This window comes from Ovis aries, chromosome 1 (genome assembly GCF_016772045.2).
Source record: "Ovis aries strain OAR_USU_Benz2616 breed Rambouillet chromosome 1, ARS-UI_Ramb_v3.0, whole genome shotgun sequence".
In the NCBI taxonomy this organism is placed as follows: Eukaryota; Metazoa; Chordata; class Mammalia; order Artiodactyla; family Bovidae; genus Ovis; species Ovis aries.
The window spans coordinates 85,847,140-85,863,811 of NC_056054.1; the positions used below are offsets into that span (position 1 = coordinate 85,847,140).

The window sequence follows — 16,672 nt, forward strand, 5'->3', positions numbered from 1 at the left end:
TCACATTACTCAAAATCATGTACACGAACTATGCAACACACCTGCATGAGGGTTTTCAGACGCTCTAATGGCGCTGTACATGTTCGAGCACACATACCCGCTATGCCTCCAGCCAACAGATATTTCCATAGATGACCAGATTTTCTCTTTTCATCAACTAAATTATGAAAAGTCCATCTATCTCCCATGTCAATTCCCTATCAAAACAAATTTTACATAACATTATAGTTAGCTGATCTCAAATGGAAACATTATCTCCTAATAAGGTCTAAATTTTTTATATATTTCATCTCCACAGCAAATTTAATATCAGCCTTTCCTATGATTTTATATCTTACCAACCAATATAACTTTAAATAACTCATAAATTAGCTTGAAATACTGTCAATTATAAAATTAATATAATTATATTAAAAATATGAATTGATAATTTTTGTATCATGCTTAGGAAAACCTTTACAATTTAACCATTTAAAAATCTGTATACCATTTTCAACATAAAATTATTTGTCTAAGATTAAATACAAAAAGAACAATCTGTCAAATTCTAATAAATACTTTTAGCTCTCCTGTGTCTCCTACATTGCAGGCGGTTTCTTTACCCGCTGAGCCATCGAGGATGCCCCATAGTCAAATACAGGCTGTGCACACAGTGGTGAGAATAGTTATTTAAGAGGCAATAATGTATAAGTATCTTCAGTGTTCAAGACTAGCAGATTCTCCTATTATCTTCAGTCAGACTTTTCACTTCTAACAAGTTCAATTCAGTCGCTCACTCATGTCGTGTTGCCCTAATGGTCCGGGAGCAAGCAACGAGAATGAAGACAGAATACGAAATCTGGTACAGTGTGTCAGGGGATCTGCAGCCGCTATTGGACTGAGGTGCAGAGTCCACTCTAAGTCCAGCTTTTATTCCTAATTGCAGACTACAACATTTTTTTATCATACCTTTCCCAAGACACTACACTGACACAGTCCAGATCTCCTTGTTTTTACCCCAGGCCATTCCCTTTTGAGCTAGTCTCAGGAACAATCAGCAAGTATGTAGGCAGCGTTCATGCTTGATGCCAACCCAGGTGTTCCAAGGTCCATGCTTTCATGATCCCAGTCACACTCCCTTCTGGGTTTGGCCTTGAGGTTTATAACAAGGAGATTATTCTTAAGAAAAACATGAAAGATAATCGTTAACACAGTTTCTTAATATATGCCGTTTTTCCAGGTGCTCTTTCTGTGGAATTTCTCAAGGCTGTGAAACCACATTATGAGGAATTCCCATTACAGTGTCAGACTCTTTGCGACCCCATGGACCTCAGCACACCAGGCTTCCCTGTCCATCACCAACTCCCGGAACTTACTCAAACTCATATCCATCAAGTCAGTGATGCCATCCAACCACCTCATCCTCTGTCGTCCCCTTCTCCTCCCACCTTCAATCTTTCTCAGCATCATGGTCTTTTCTAGTGAGTCAGTTCTTCACATCAGGTGGCCAAAGTATTGGAGTTTCAGCGGCAGCATCAGTCCTTCCAATGAATATTCAGGATTGATTTTCTTTAGGATAGACTGGTTGGATCTCCTTGCAGTCCAAGGGACCCTCAAGAGTCTTCTCCAACACCACAGTTCAAAAGCATCAATTCTTCGGCGCTCAGCCTTCTTTATAGTCTGACTCTCAAATCCATACATGACTACTGGAAAAAACATAACTTTGACTAGATGGACCTTTGTTGGCAAAGTAATGTCTCTGCTTTTTAATATGCTGTCTAGGTTGGTCATAGCTTTCCTTCCGAGGAGCAAGCATCTTTTAATTTCATGGCTGCAGTCACCATCTGCAGTGATTCTGAATCTCAAGAAAATAAAATCTGTCACTGTTTCCCCATCTATTTGCCATGTAGTGATGGGACCGGATGCCATGATCTTAGTTTTCTGAATGCTGAGTTTTAAGCCAACTTTTTCCCTTTCCTCTTTCATTTTCATCAAGAGGTTCTTTAGTTCTTTGTTTTCTGCCGTAAAGGTGGTGTCATCTGCATATCTGAGGTAATTGATATTTTTCCTGGCAATCTTGATTCCAGCTTGTGCTTCATCCAGCCCAGCATTTCCCATGATGTACTCTGCATATAAGTTAAATAAGCATGGTGACAATATTCAGCCTTGACACACTTGTTCCGATTTGGAACCCGTGTGTTGTTCCATTCACTTCTAACAAAGCAAATATAAAATATATGACAATACATTTAGAAGCACTTTCCTGTGTAATTGATAAAAAACCTGGGCCTTCCCATGTAGTGTGCAGAGCAGATAATAAATTCTGTGGTATATATATCACAAGTAGGTTTTTTTTTTTTTTGAGGGTCTAGAAGTTTGATCACATATGTCATGATTAAGGACCTGGGCTCAGGAGTCAGGTGGGATTCAAATTCCAAATCCCCGAGCTCCTAATTGAATGAACCCTCTGTGACTTAGTTTCCTCAAATGCAAAGAGGAACAATACTAATACCTAACTGGATAGACTTATTTTTTTTTAATTAAGTAACTTAGAGCATATAAAGCACTCAGCATAATGTTTGGCACTAAAAAACACTCAGTGACTGTCAGTTACCAATATTATTAATTGTAAAACATAGAGTGCTTGAAAGCAATTAGTCCTCCAAGTGCTTGGCTGCGCTTAGTCATTAGCAATAATATGACTAGGAAATAGCTCAATATCTGTTTAAGAAATAAAAACTGACATTTACAGAGCAAACCCAGTGCTGTATTAAACAGTTACATGTGTCATCTTCAGTTCTCATAATAACCCTAAGTAAGTATTCAGTTCAGTTCAGTTCAGTTGCTCAGTCGTGTCCGACTCTCTGCGACCCCATGAATCGCAGCATGCCAGGCCTCTCTGTCCAACACCAACTCCCACAGTTCACTCAGACTCATGTCCATCGAGTCAGTGATGCCATCCAGCCATCTCATCCTCTGTCATCCCCTTCTCCTGCCCCCAGTCCCTCCCAGCATCAGAGACTTTTCCAGTGAGTCAACTCTTCTCATGAGGTGGCCAAAGTACTGGAGTTTCAGCTTTAGCATCATTCCTTCCAAAGATATCCCAGGGCTGATCTCCTTCAGAATGGACTGGTTGGATCTCCTTGCAGTCCAAGGGACTCTCAAGAGTCTTCTCCAACACCACAGTTCAAAAGCATCAATTCTTCGGCGCTCAACCTTCTTCACAGTCCAACTCTCACATCCATACATGACCACAGGAAAAACCATAGCCTTGACTAGACGGATCTTAGTCGGCAAAGTAATGTCTCTGCTTTTGAATATGCTATCTAGGTTGGTCATAACTTTTCTTCCAAGGAGTAAGCGTCTTTTAATTTCATGGCTGCAGTCACCATCTGCAGTGATTTTGGAGCCCCCAAAAATAAAGTCTAACACTGTTTCCACTGTTTCCCCACCTATTTCCCATGAAGTGATGGGACCGGATGCCATGATCTTCATTTTCTGAATGTTGAGCTTTAAGCCAACTTTTTCACTCTCCACTTTCATTTTCATTAAGAGGCTTTTTAGTTCTTCTTCACTTTCTGCCATAAGGGTGATGTCATCTGCATATCTGAGGTTATTGATATTTCTCCTGGCAATCTTGATTCCAGCTTGTGTTTCTTCCAGTCCAGTGTTTCTCGTGATGTACTCTGCATATAAGTTAAATAAGCAGGGTGACAATATATAGCTTTGACATACTCCTTTTCCTATTTGGAACCAGTCTGTTGTTCCCATGTCCAGTTCTAACTGTAAGTATTACTACCCCAATTTTACAGTTAAGAAAACTGAGGCCCAGAGAGATTAAATAATTTACTCCAGCTCATCCAGATAGCAAATGGCAGCGCTGGGATTTGAACCAGAGCTGGCACTATTTCCACCCTGCAGAACTGGCTGCTTTCTACCTCTGGGCTGTACAGCTAGAGTTCCAAGCACATTTGTATCCTGTGAAATTACTATAAACCAAACAATGGACCTGCCCATGGAACAAATGAAGCACCCTTTGTTAGCACTATACCCAAAAGGCAGTTCATTGAGTTCATTTTAAATGACTTTAGTAGGTTATTACCAACACTGTATCAGTTAATTTTCAAAATATGCACTTTCCATGCCTGTTTGCTGTTTATCTCATTATTAAACAGAAAACTTATCATGTATTAGGCATACAATGGGCTTCCCAGGTGGCACTAGTCTACCAATACAGGAAGAGAGCATAGCAACCCACTCCAGTATTCTTGCCTGAAGAATCCCACAGACAGAGGAGCCTGGAATGCTACGGTCCATAGGGTCGCAAAGAGTCAGACACAACTACAGTGACTTAGTATGCACACAGGCATACAATAAATGTATTTTTCATTGTCTTGAAATTGCTTTAATCATCTCTAAAAGGAAGGTATAGAATGAACACTTCCTAAAGGAAAAAAATCTCTTAATGATTACATATTTATTGAAAGAATGTTGGTAACTAGACAGTTTTGTAAGGGTCATATTATGAGTAGAGAATGCACACTGTTACAGCTAAGATAGTAAGATTATTCTGTCTATCAATAGTAATGTGATCCTACTGGTCTTCTCCATTTCTCAGAGACAGGACATATGGATGCATGTATAAATTTGACCCTTGAATAACACAGGGGTTAGAGGCACTGATCCCAGGTACAGTCAAAAATCCATGTAGAACTTTACAGTTAACCCTCCATATCCATTGTCTACCACAGATCATGTAGTATTTTAGTACTTATTTACTGCGAAAAAATATGCATATAAGTAAATCTGTGAAGTTCAAATCTGCATTGTCCAAGGTTCAACTGTATACATATAATCATGAGGCACAGAATAGTATAGATTTTAGTTTGTAGTTACTAAGCAAAACTTTTAAGATAGTTTAAGAAATTTTGAGAACTTTAAGAAATTATGAAGCATAGATTTTTAAGTGCACCAACAGACAAGACCTATGCCGACCATGAGGTATATATGCATATGAAAAAAACTAAAGCTTTGAACACTCTTTCAAAAACTTCTGTTCAAAGTTTATTCATTCATCCAACAAATATTTATCAGTGAAGTGTTATATAATACAGCAATCTGCAATTCACACTCCCTACTTTTCAGGCAAGAAAATAAGCAACTACAACACAAAATGATGGTGCTGAGTAGGAGTAATCAACTCTTAAGAGTGTACTTCCTCTCAACAGATGTGTGCCTTTTGCAGGTTGAAATTTTAGTTGAAGTAGATATTACATGTCAACTCAGATTTTTTAGCATCATGCAAATTTCTGAGGAAACATCACTTATAGTATAGTATAGCATCAGCAAAACCTCACTAAATAATTTTCTGGCCCCACAATTTTCTAAGAGTATGTAATGTATTACATTTACACCCATGATTCATAGAATAAGACATACAAATTCATAAAAAGAGACCACTTACGGTAAAATGGCTCCAGTAATGGGCAATTTCCTCCATATTTCTTGCAGGTTTAAATAAAAAATACTTCCTCCACTCATCCCAATCTACTGTCAGTGATCCATCAGCATCCATGCTATAAATTAATACAAATTACAATTTATACATTTTAAAAAGCATTATTAAAATGACATCTCATATTCTTAAAATTTGAGCTGTGTTGAGTTCTGCACATTGTTACTTTTGTGATGTAGAAAGTGCATCTCACATCTCTAAATTTTGGTTTATATGGGAATAATTCCTACAAAACAGAGCTATTAGACTATTAAACTGGATTATATGTACAAAGGCCTTGTAAATTACAAAGAACTAACAAGCTGTCAGTATTACTACATCCCAACCTTCTAGCATTTCTCCTTTAAATATTTCCCCTTCTCCCTATTTGTAACTTCATCTTGTAACTCCTTAACAATCAGAACGATGGCTGACAATTACCCTTTTCGGTTATGGATCTCAAAAGGCAATTTTCTTTTCTATGGATATAAAATATCCCATGTCAAAAATATCATAAGAAATGCAAATATCAATGGAAATAGAATTTTCATTAATATGAGATAATAGTAAGCTAATTTTAAGAATTCTCATCAGGGAATTTCTCAAATCTTTGAATGAAATTAAGAATGTGAAGAAAGATAATGAAATATATCATTTTGAAATGTGAGGTTCCCAAAATTTCAAAGTTACTTGTTTGAGGTAGCACCCTTTCTCATCTCCCTCAGTGATTACTGTGAATTTTCACACATCTGAAGCCACCAAATCAATTTTTGACTCTCACTCTCAGGCCATGTTGTCCCCCATTTCTCCATAAAACATGAGTGTTGAAGTGTTCTCATCTTAAAACCTCTTAACCCAACCTTCCCCACAGTCACCCCTTAGATCTCTGCCTTTGCAGTAACACTCTCTAAACGGTTGTTTGTCTAGGGACTTCCCTGGTGGTCCAGTGGTTAAGACTCTAAGCTTTCAATGCACGGGGCCCAGGTTCAATCCCTGGCCAGGGAAATTAAGACCCCATAAGCTGCATGGTACAGCCAAAAAATGAGAAGGGCATGGCAACCCATTTCAGTATTCTTGCCTGGAGAATCCCATGGACAGAGGAGCCTGGCAGTCTATAGTCCATGGGGTCGCGAAGAGTCAGACACTACTGAAGTGACTTAGCATGCATGCACATATACAGCCAAAATATATACATAAATAAGTTACTTTAAAGAGCTATCTACCTTCTGTCTCCACTTTCTCATTCTCTTTTGAACCCACTCCCATCAGGCTCTCACTACTATTACTACACCAGTATTCTCCATGGCCCCAAATTAGTGATCCATTCTCTATCCTCATCTTTACCCTATCAGCAGCATATGACAAAGACAGTTGTCTCCTCCTTGAAACATTTTCTTCATCTAGTTTCCAGAATAGAGTGCTCTCTTAGCCCTCCTCCTTTTCTCTGGCTGCTCCTTCTCTGTCTCCTTCACTGGTTTGCCCTCATCTCCCCTGCCTCTAAATATTAGAGAACACCAGGACTCAGAGCATTATACTCTCTTCTTGGTTATCTCTTCCAGTCTCATGGCTTCAAATACCATCTATGGGCTATGACTTCCAAATGTCTCTCTTGAGTGATCCTCTGAACGTCAGATTACTATTTCAAGTTGCCCACCTAACATTTCTACTTAGATGTCTGGTTAGCATCTGAAACGCAACAAAAACAAACCTGAACTCTGATATCTACCCCATCCCAAACGTGCTGTTCTCACAGTTTTACCCCTCTCAATATATGACAATTCCATTCTTTTAGATGCTCAGGCCAAAAATCTTGGCACTATCCTTGACTATTTTTTTTTCTTTTACACCCCACTCACAATTCAGCAGTAAATATTGTGAACATTTCAAAATACATCCAGAATCCAATCACTACTTACCTCCTCCATCTTGCTACAAGCCACCCTCAAATGTGGTCTGTATTATCGCATACCTGTCCTCCATACTCTCACCCTTGTCCCCCCTATTCTCAACACATCGGCCAGAATGATCCTAAAATCTAAAATCATGTCATACCTCTGTCTAAAACCATCCAATGACTTACCAGGGCAAAAGCCAAAGTCCTTATAATTTCCTGCAAGATCATATGTGATCTCACTCCTGTTACCTCTGAAAGCTCATCTCCTACCACCTTCTTCTTCATTCACTCTATTCCAGGCACACTGCTCCCCTCTCAGTGTCCTAACCTTGTCAGATATACTGCCTTTCTGGTGACTTTGCTCATGCCACTTCCTTTGCCTAGACTGCTCTTCCCTCAAAGACCATCATGACTCCTTCCTCACTTCAAATCTCCACACAAATGTCACCAGCATGGCCTTCCCAACTCACCATATCTAAAACTGCAACTCCCCTATCACTCACACATCCATAGTTTTCCTCCCTTCTATTATTTTTCCACTTAGCACCATCTAACATAATTTGTTTTTCTCCTATTGTCTCCTCTTGGTTATTGAGTGTTCCATAGAGCAGGAATTTCTGCCTGTTTCCTTCACTACTACTTCACTGCTACATCCCTGGCATCTATATAAATCCATGCACTCAGTAAATGAATGAAAAAATTTCTCTCTACCCACTTTTATCCTCACCTCCTATGCGCCTAGACTCAGAGAATTACATGTTGACTCTTACTCAAGGACCCTGTCTGTCTCTCTTGAGCTATTGGTCCTACTCCTTCTCAATCATTAATTTCCTTTCTCTACAAGATATCCAACAAATGTCTCTCTTTCTCACGGCTACTTCTCCACAAATCTCTCCTATCCTTCAAAAAAATACAATGCAAGAAGACTTGCTTAGGCATCTTCTCCATCTTATCTAAACTTCCCAAATCAGTAAACTACATTCATCATACCCACCTCCTCACTTCCCATTTGTTCTGTAGCCCAGTGCAATCTGACATAACCCTTTACCACCCACTGAAACTATTTTCACTAAGAGGACCAGAAATCTCAAATGAACAGATCCAAGGAATTTTTTTTCAATATTTATGTTGCCAGTCCCTCCTGTTAAATCTGATACTCTCCACCCCTGGTTTTTGTAACAATATTAAGTCAGTCAGAAAACATGTATTGATCTGTTAGTACATTCCAGACACTGTACTAGGCATTGACTATAAAATAATGGATAATATACTTTGGTCCCAGCTTTACAGTCTATTGGGAATAGGGAAAATGACAGATGAGCCTCTGTAAAGTTGTAAAAGGAAATACCACCAAAACCAAAAAAGTTTCAGAGGTCAGAGTCACATCTGAATAGAGACCTAAAGAATAAGCTAGGGGATATCCAAGTGAAGGAGCTGGAATGGGTCTCCCAGACAGAAAGAACAGTTTGTACAAGGGTTGAAGCAATGGGACTCCAGGGTGTTTGTTGCTGTTGTTCTTGTTGTTGTTTAAGACTGAAAGCTCAGTCAGCCTGGAGCACAGAGTGGAGGGAGAGTTCTGGATGACGAGACTAGAGAGGTGGGCCAGGCCACGTGGAGCCCTGTAGACCACAGAAAGGAAACAAGGTTCCATCTTAACCCTAGGAATAGTATCGATTATTAACATGGATATGATAATCCTAAATGAAGTGATAGAAAATCAAATTCCTCTGTATACTTAGAAGAACAACAAAAACCATGTTTCTGTGAGTAAATCCAACAAAAGTTATATAAGAGCTTTATAGAGGATATATAACATTAAAAGACATTAAAGAAGATCTAAAAATAAAGACATACATAATATTCAGGAAAGAGAAAATGTAACATCATAAGTACATCACTTCTCCCCCAAATGGATCTATAAATTACATGCAATTGCAATCAAAATTCCAAAAAGGGGGAATTAAATTCCTGGTGGTCCAGTGGTTAGGACTCCATGCTTCCAGGGCAGGGGGCATGGGTTCAATCCCTGGTTGGGGAACTAAGAATCCCACATGCTGCATGGCGCAGCCAAAAAGAGTTCCAAAAGAGGTTTATGAGTGTATGTATGCACATGTGCATATTTATATATGTATCCGAATAAGCTGATTCTAAAATGCATATAGAAGATTAAAGGGCCAAGAATAGCATTGACATTATTGAAGATGAAGAAAGTAAAACCAGATATCAAGATGTATTCTAAAGTGATAGCAATTAGGAGATGGTAATGATGCATAACAGACAACAGCCAATGTAATATAGTAAAGAGATGAGAAACACATCCACATACAGATGGAAATTTAATAATATGACAGAGGTAAGCATTTCAAATTGTGGGAAAAGGATGAGACCAGTCAATTAATGGTGATGGAACAACAGACCATATAGAAAAAAATGAAACTGGACATGTAATTTTATAACATACATGAACATCAATTACAGATGAGTTAAAGAACTAAATGTAAAATGCAAAATTGTAAAAATAAGATATAGGTTAACATTTTTATATCCCAGGGTAAGGAAGAGTTTTTCAAGGTGTTAAAAGCACATGCATGAAAGAAAAAGATGGACAAATATGACTACATTAAAACTGAAATTTTCTGCACAATGACAAAAACACAAAAAATGAATTTAGAATAAGAAACAAGCTGGGAAAAGACATTTGCAGCACATATAACCATCATAGGATTAACATCCGGAATTTACAAAGGAACAGCTACAAACCATTAAGAAAATGATGACCAATTCAGCTTAAAAGTAGGCAAAAGACTTAACTTAAGCAATTCATAGGAAGCTAATATCCAAATGGCCAGCTAATACATTAAAAGACGTTCAGACTCACTAGCAATGAGGAATATAAGTAAATTAAATCAAATTATATTAAAACAACAGGACAATATTTCTGACCCATGGGTTTGGAAAACATTTAAATATTAGAAGACTATAGTATCAAGTAATAGAAAGGAAATACATTTCTAGTAGAATACTAAATTGGTACAACCACTCTGGAGAAAAATTTGTAATATCTAATTAAAGGTCTGTATACCCTACAGTTAAGCAACTTGACTGCAAGTAATAAACAAGATGATGTATATGAGACTATTCATTCCAGCATTGTTTTGTACTAGTAACAAAACAAAATTTAAAAAACAATTTTTTCAGGTATCATATAGGAAGTCCAAATTTCAAAGGGGAAAGTGATCTGTGCATTTTTTTAAATATTTTTGCATATATTTACCATTTTATTGTGTGTATATATAGATGACCATATAGGAAATTGATATTTGTAATAGTGGATTTGTTAATACTTTTTACATAACATTACTATTTAAACTGTAAATAGATTTTGCTCAGGATTAGTTTGAAAAATAATCTGAATTGTCATCTTAACATCCATCTATAGGGAAGTGATTAGTTCTATTACTCAAATTTGTTTCCTCAGCATTAAAATGACTTAATAGAACCCTTGTGACCTGCTGCAAAAATCTTCCTCTAAAGAAAAGGTTATGGTGGCAAATGACGTTTATTTTGTAAAAAAAAAAAAAATATATGTACTATGTACTTTTGTGTAAACACTGAAAAATCTCTAGTCATCTCTAAGAATTAACTTGCAACTGTTTCTATAGTGCTGTCGTCTTGGGCAGTGGGCAGTTACATGACTTCGTGTTTGTTTCCTTTGCAGTCTTTTTTTTTTTTTTTTCTTCCTAATAGGGAAAAAAAAAAAAGGCCACCTGCATCTGGTCCCATTCCTGCTGCAGTGAAACCTCGAGTTCCACAGACTTCGCATGCTGGCTCCTCTAACCCTGTGTGCTGCGTGTGCTTGTTTTACTCATCTATTCTTTTTTAAATTCATGCTTAACTACTGTGGGAGAGAACAACTGTAAACAGCTTTAATTAAATCATACTTATAAAAAACTATTTTCTTAAACTCCAAAAAAAAAAAAAACACCTAAATTCTATCAGGCGAATTCATAAGTAAATTGAATCATATACATTAAATAGAAGCTGTACACTGACTAAAATGATTGATGCTATAGACATCAACATCAACAAATCTTTAAAATATAATATTTAGTAAAAGTGATTTTAAAAATATGCAGCATGCCACCATTTAAATAATGTCTTAAAATATGAGAAGCAGTATCATACTTTAAGGATATGTAGGTAGTAAAATAGACACAGAGATAAAAATGTGTATGGGGATGATAAGTTCAGAATAGTAGTTACTTCTGGCAGAAAAGAAGGAAATGGGTTTAAAGACACTGAAAACTTCAGCTGTCTGTAATGTTTTATTTATTTGAAAAATCTGAACCAAATATGGCAAAATGTTAAATATGACAAACCCAGTGATGGTATGGTTGTTTGTGATAAAATTCTCTATTGGTCTGTATGTTTCTTGAATGAAACAGTTCATAACAAGTTAGCTTTAATTCAGGAATGTTTAATGTCAGATCTACTACTATAGTACATTAAATAAATGTCAAGTGAACAGTTTCCCTGGTGGCTCAGTGGTAAAGAATCCACCTGCCAATGCAAGAGACACAGGTTTGATCCCTGATCCAGGAAGATCCTACATGCCTGGGAGCAACTAAGCCTGTGCACCACAACTGAGCCTGTGCTGTAGAGCCCAGGAGCCGCAACTGCTGAGCCTGAGCACTTTAGAGCCCATGCTCCGAACAAGAGAAGCCACAGCAATGAGAAGCCTGCGCGGCAACTAGAGAGTAGCCCGTGCTCACCACAAATAGAGAAGCCCATGCAGCAACGAAGACCCAGCACAGCCAAAAGTAAGTAAGTTTTTAAAAAATAGGTGAAGTGAAAAAAGCGGTATAGTTGACAAAATTCAGCTCTCTTTCCTAGTAGAGATACTTTTCTTCAGTGTTTTCTTATGTGTCCCTATCATAGCTTTCGCCACTCTGCAACTCAGCTCCCCTCAGCCCCATAGACTATTAGCTCTGCAAGGATGGGCACCAGGACCATATCGTTTATACCACTGAATCTTCACTGGCTACTGCATGTGTCACAAAAAGCATCAATCAATATCTGATTGATAGGTGACTTGATTGATTGGATGCTTGATGGCCTGATTAATAGCATAAAGCATATGAGCTTACAAAAATAGATATATGCATAAATATAAAATAAATATAAAATTATATCAATGGATTAATATTGCAGAGGTGGATTATGGTGACCTTGAGGAAGTTGCTTAACCTCAGTAAAACAAGGAAAATAATAGCCTTTGCCTCTAAAGTCTTAAGAGACTCAAAGCTGATAATATATCATATAGAACAGTGATAGCAAACAGATGATTATGAGCCATTATTCATGTTTTCATAAAATTTCCACAGTTTTCATTTTCATAATGAAAAAGCTGTTTGGGTTTTTGTTTGCTTGTGGGGTTTTTGGTTTTTTGTTTGTTTGGTTTTTGGTTTTCTGGCTACACTGTACAGCATGAGGGATCTTAGTTCCCCAACCAGAGACTGAACCCACAACAACCCCTGCAGTGAAAGCACAGAGTCCTAACCACTGGACTGCAAAGGAAGTCCGAAAGAAAGAAAGAAAGTGAAGTCGCTCAGTCTGGTCTGACTTTTTGTGACCCCATGGACTATAGCCCAACCAGACTCCTCCATCCACGGGATTTTCCAGGCAAGAATACTGGAATGGGTTGCCATTTCCTTCTCCAGGGGATCTTCCTGACCCAGGAATTGAACCCAGGTCTCCCGCATTGCAGGCAGACTCTTTACTGTCTAAGTTATGAGGGAAGCCCAAAAGGTTTTAAAGTAAATAAAAATTAATTTTAAAATATATATAATATGTAAGGGCTGACCTTTCAAGAATCTTCAATGCCTCTTTCTCAGAAATATGTATACCTATTAAGTTGAGACTATTGATAATTTCTGAAGGATCAATCACTCCTTTAAAGGAATAAAGAAAATGAGCATCAACTGGAAGGTTTGAAACAGTAATGCAGTATTCAGCACATTATCACAACATGCCATAAAACATCAACATCCCAATTACTTTTTCTACTTGCCAAGACAAAGAGACTGGAAAGTCCATATGACATTTCTTATATTAATAAATAAAAAGTTTATCTCCAATATTGCTTAAATAAGTCATTCTTGTCTCTTCTTTCCCTCAGCCTACTACACATTCAACCACCAAATGTGGTCTGTTCTGTGCCTAAGTGTTTCCCAAGTCATTTATTCCCATCAACCCAGTCCCACAGTAGATCAAAATGCCAGTTCATGCTCTACACAAATATGATGGGGTTACTACCCCCACTACTGAAAACTCTTCAGAGGCTTCCCACCTCATTCCCCTTTATGATCAAGTCCAGAAACCTTTCCAGACCCCAAGGCTCTCCATGATCCTACCTGTGCCAGCCTCCCAGCCTCATCTCTGACACTTCCCCTTGCTCTCAGCTTCACCCTCACTGGTCTTCCTCTAGTTCCTCAGACATGACCTACTCCCCCTAGGTGACCACAGCCTCCCAACAAGCTATTTCCTCTGCCTGGACCACTCTTTCCTACTCTTCACTAAGGTAACGTCTACTGATCTTTCCAGACTCAGCTTAACCACCATTGCCACATGGAGCTTCATGTAAAAACCTTACCAAAATGAAGTAAATATTTCTCAGATCTTTAGCTAAAAAGCATGTTACTCAAAGGGTATAACCTTTTTGTTGGTGGTTTTCTTTTTGAAAGGTAGTATGTAAATAAAAGCAACATCATTTAAAAATATTTCTTAAAAGTAATAATAAAACAAATGACAGAATTAAATAAATGAGTTTTCAATAACCTTTCAGAGAAGCCAAACACCTAAAAATAAACCTTTACTAAAACACAATTAATTTTTGGATAAAATTACTAGTTCTATGAAAAACAAACCATCATTATTTGTGTCCAAACTCTTAAAAGTCAATTTCATGTTTATCTCATTATCTTTTATGTACTGCATAAATGTGCCAAGGTCCAGCAGATTATGCTCATTATCAACCACAGATTTTAAAATTATCTACAAGAAAGGAAAAATGATATTAGAGATACATTCACACAAGGTAGATAACAAATTACAGCATTTAAATATTTATATATTTATCACATGTAAGTCAATCTGCCACAAATTACCAGTGCCTTATTTTTAGAGTAAAATTTCTAACACTGAAAACATAGAATCTTTGAGTACTGGAATTTTAAAGAACTTTAGCAATTGACTACTCTTCTACTCAACAGCCATGCACGTATTCATTCACTCAATAAATATGTAAGGAACTAAACGCTTGAGAAACAGAAATGAGTCAGCAAGAATCCCAGTGCTCCAGAAGCTTACAGGCTAATAGGGAAGACACCAAAATCACAATGGTAGAAAATGATCAAGCATCAGAGGGTAACAAAGATGTGAGTGCTCTGAAGAAGGGACAGAGCTAGAAGGGACTCAAATATTTTTAAAATGAATAGCGAAAGGTGAGCAAACAAAGAGACAAAGGTGTGAGAAATGTAGCAAAGATCACCAGCCATCCACCAAAATTCCTCATTGCCTTCTTTGGACAAAGTGGCTAGATTACACTTCCCAGTCTCCCTTGCAGTTAAGCATGGTCCTGTGACCAAGATCTCTCCAACAGAATCCAAGTGAAAGTAATGTGTGCCACTTCTAGGCCTAGCTAATAAAATCCTCTCACATGTCTTCCCCTATGCTCATTCCTTTCACCAACTAAATGCAGATGATGATGAGACCCTTGAACAGAACATAGTCACAAGAGAGAAAGAACCTGGATCCCTGCTTATCTGCAAGTTGGAGAACTGTCCCACCAAACACAACACCCTGCAGGAAATCAGGAAACCTTCAATACCACACTAAGAGGTTTACAGTTTTCCCACCAACATTGTCCACCCCTGAAGAGGAGGGTTATGAACTAATGAGATGTACTTTCAGAAATGTCATATGATGGCAGTGTGGAAGAACTGATGCTGAGAGCTAAGGGCAGGAAGACTGGTTATAAATCTGTTACAGTAACAGGTGAGAGATAAGGGCAGGAAGACTGGTTATAAGACTGTTACGGTAACAGGTGAGAGACAGTAGAGTCATCATAATGGTCCTATGAGACAGGCACTAATAAGATCCCTATTTTACAGCTCAGGTCACATTATGAGAAGGCCAGAAATCTGAGGACATTGATGCCAGTTCACCTCTGCTTCCTCAGTGAAGTAAAGGGCATGGTCAGCTGGAAGGGAGGAGCAAGGAGCTTGTGGTTGGGATAGGCAGGGTTTCTCAACTCTGCCACGACTGACATTTGAGACCAGATAACTTTGTTGTCCTGTGCATTACAGTATGTTTAGCATCATCTCTCACTACATCCATAAGGATCATGAACTCCTTATTGCCAAATTCAGGCTTAAACTGAAGAAAGTAGGGAAAACCACTAGACCATTCAGGTATGACTTAAATCAAATCCCTTATGACTATACAGTGGAAGTGACAAAGATTTAAGGGACTAGATCTGATAGACAGAGTGCCTGATGAACTATGGACAGAGGTTCATGACATTGCACAGGAGATAGGAATCAAGACCACCCCCAAGAAAAAGAAATGCAAAAAAGCAAAATGGCTGTCTGAGGAGGTCTTACAAATAGCTGTGAAAAGAAGAGAAGCAAAAAGCAAAGGAAAAGCGAAAAGCAAATTCATACCCATTTGAATGCAGAGTACCAAAGAATAGCAAGGAGAGATAAGAAAGCCTTCCTCAGGGATCAATGCAAAGAAATAGAGGAAAACAATAGAATGGGAAAGACTAGAGATCTCTTCAAGAAAATTAGAGATACCAAGGGAACATTTCATGCAAAGGCAGGCACAATAAAGGACAGAAACAGTATGGACCTAACAGAGCAGAAAATATTAAGAAGAGGTGGCAAGAATACACAGAACTGTAAAAAAAGATCTTCATGACCCAGATAATCACGATGGTGTGATGACTCACACTCACCTAGAGCCAGACATCCTGGAATGTGAAGTCAAGTGGGCCTTGAAGCATCACTAATAACAAAGTTTGCGGAGGTGATGGAATTCCAGTTGAACTATTTCAAATCCTGAAAGATGATGCTGTTAAAGTGCTGCACTCAATATGTCAGCAAATTTGGAAAACTCAGCAGTGGCCACGGGACCGGAAAAGGTCAGTTTTCATTCCAATCCCAAAGAAAGGCAATGCCAAAGAATGCTCAAACTACCGCACAATTGCACTCATCTCACACGCTAGTAAAGTAATGCTCAAAATC

At 38.1% G+C, this 16,672-nt stretch overlaps 1 protein-coding gene across 1 annotated transcript in view; it reads right to left on the bottom strand.

The window, feature by feature from the left end:
• The window catches only part of LOC101102447 (mitochondrial adenyl nucleotide antiporter SLC25A24-like), a 65,149-nt gene that overhangs the window by 45,167 nt on the left and 3,310 nt on the right, over positions 1–16,672 (bottom strand). The window contains exon 2 of the mRNA XM_042251705.2: positions 5,444–5,555. Coding sequence (XP_042107639.2) covers positions 5,444–5,554 — 111 coding nt within the window. The 5' untranslated portion in view covers position 5,555. The remainder of the gene's footprint in view (positions 1–5,443; positions 5,556–16,672) is intronic.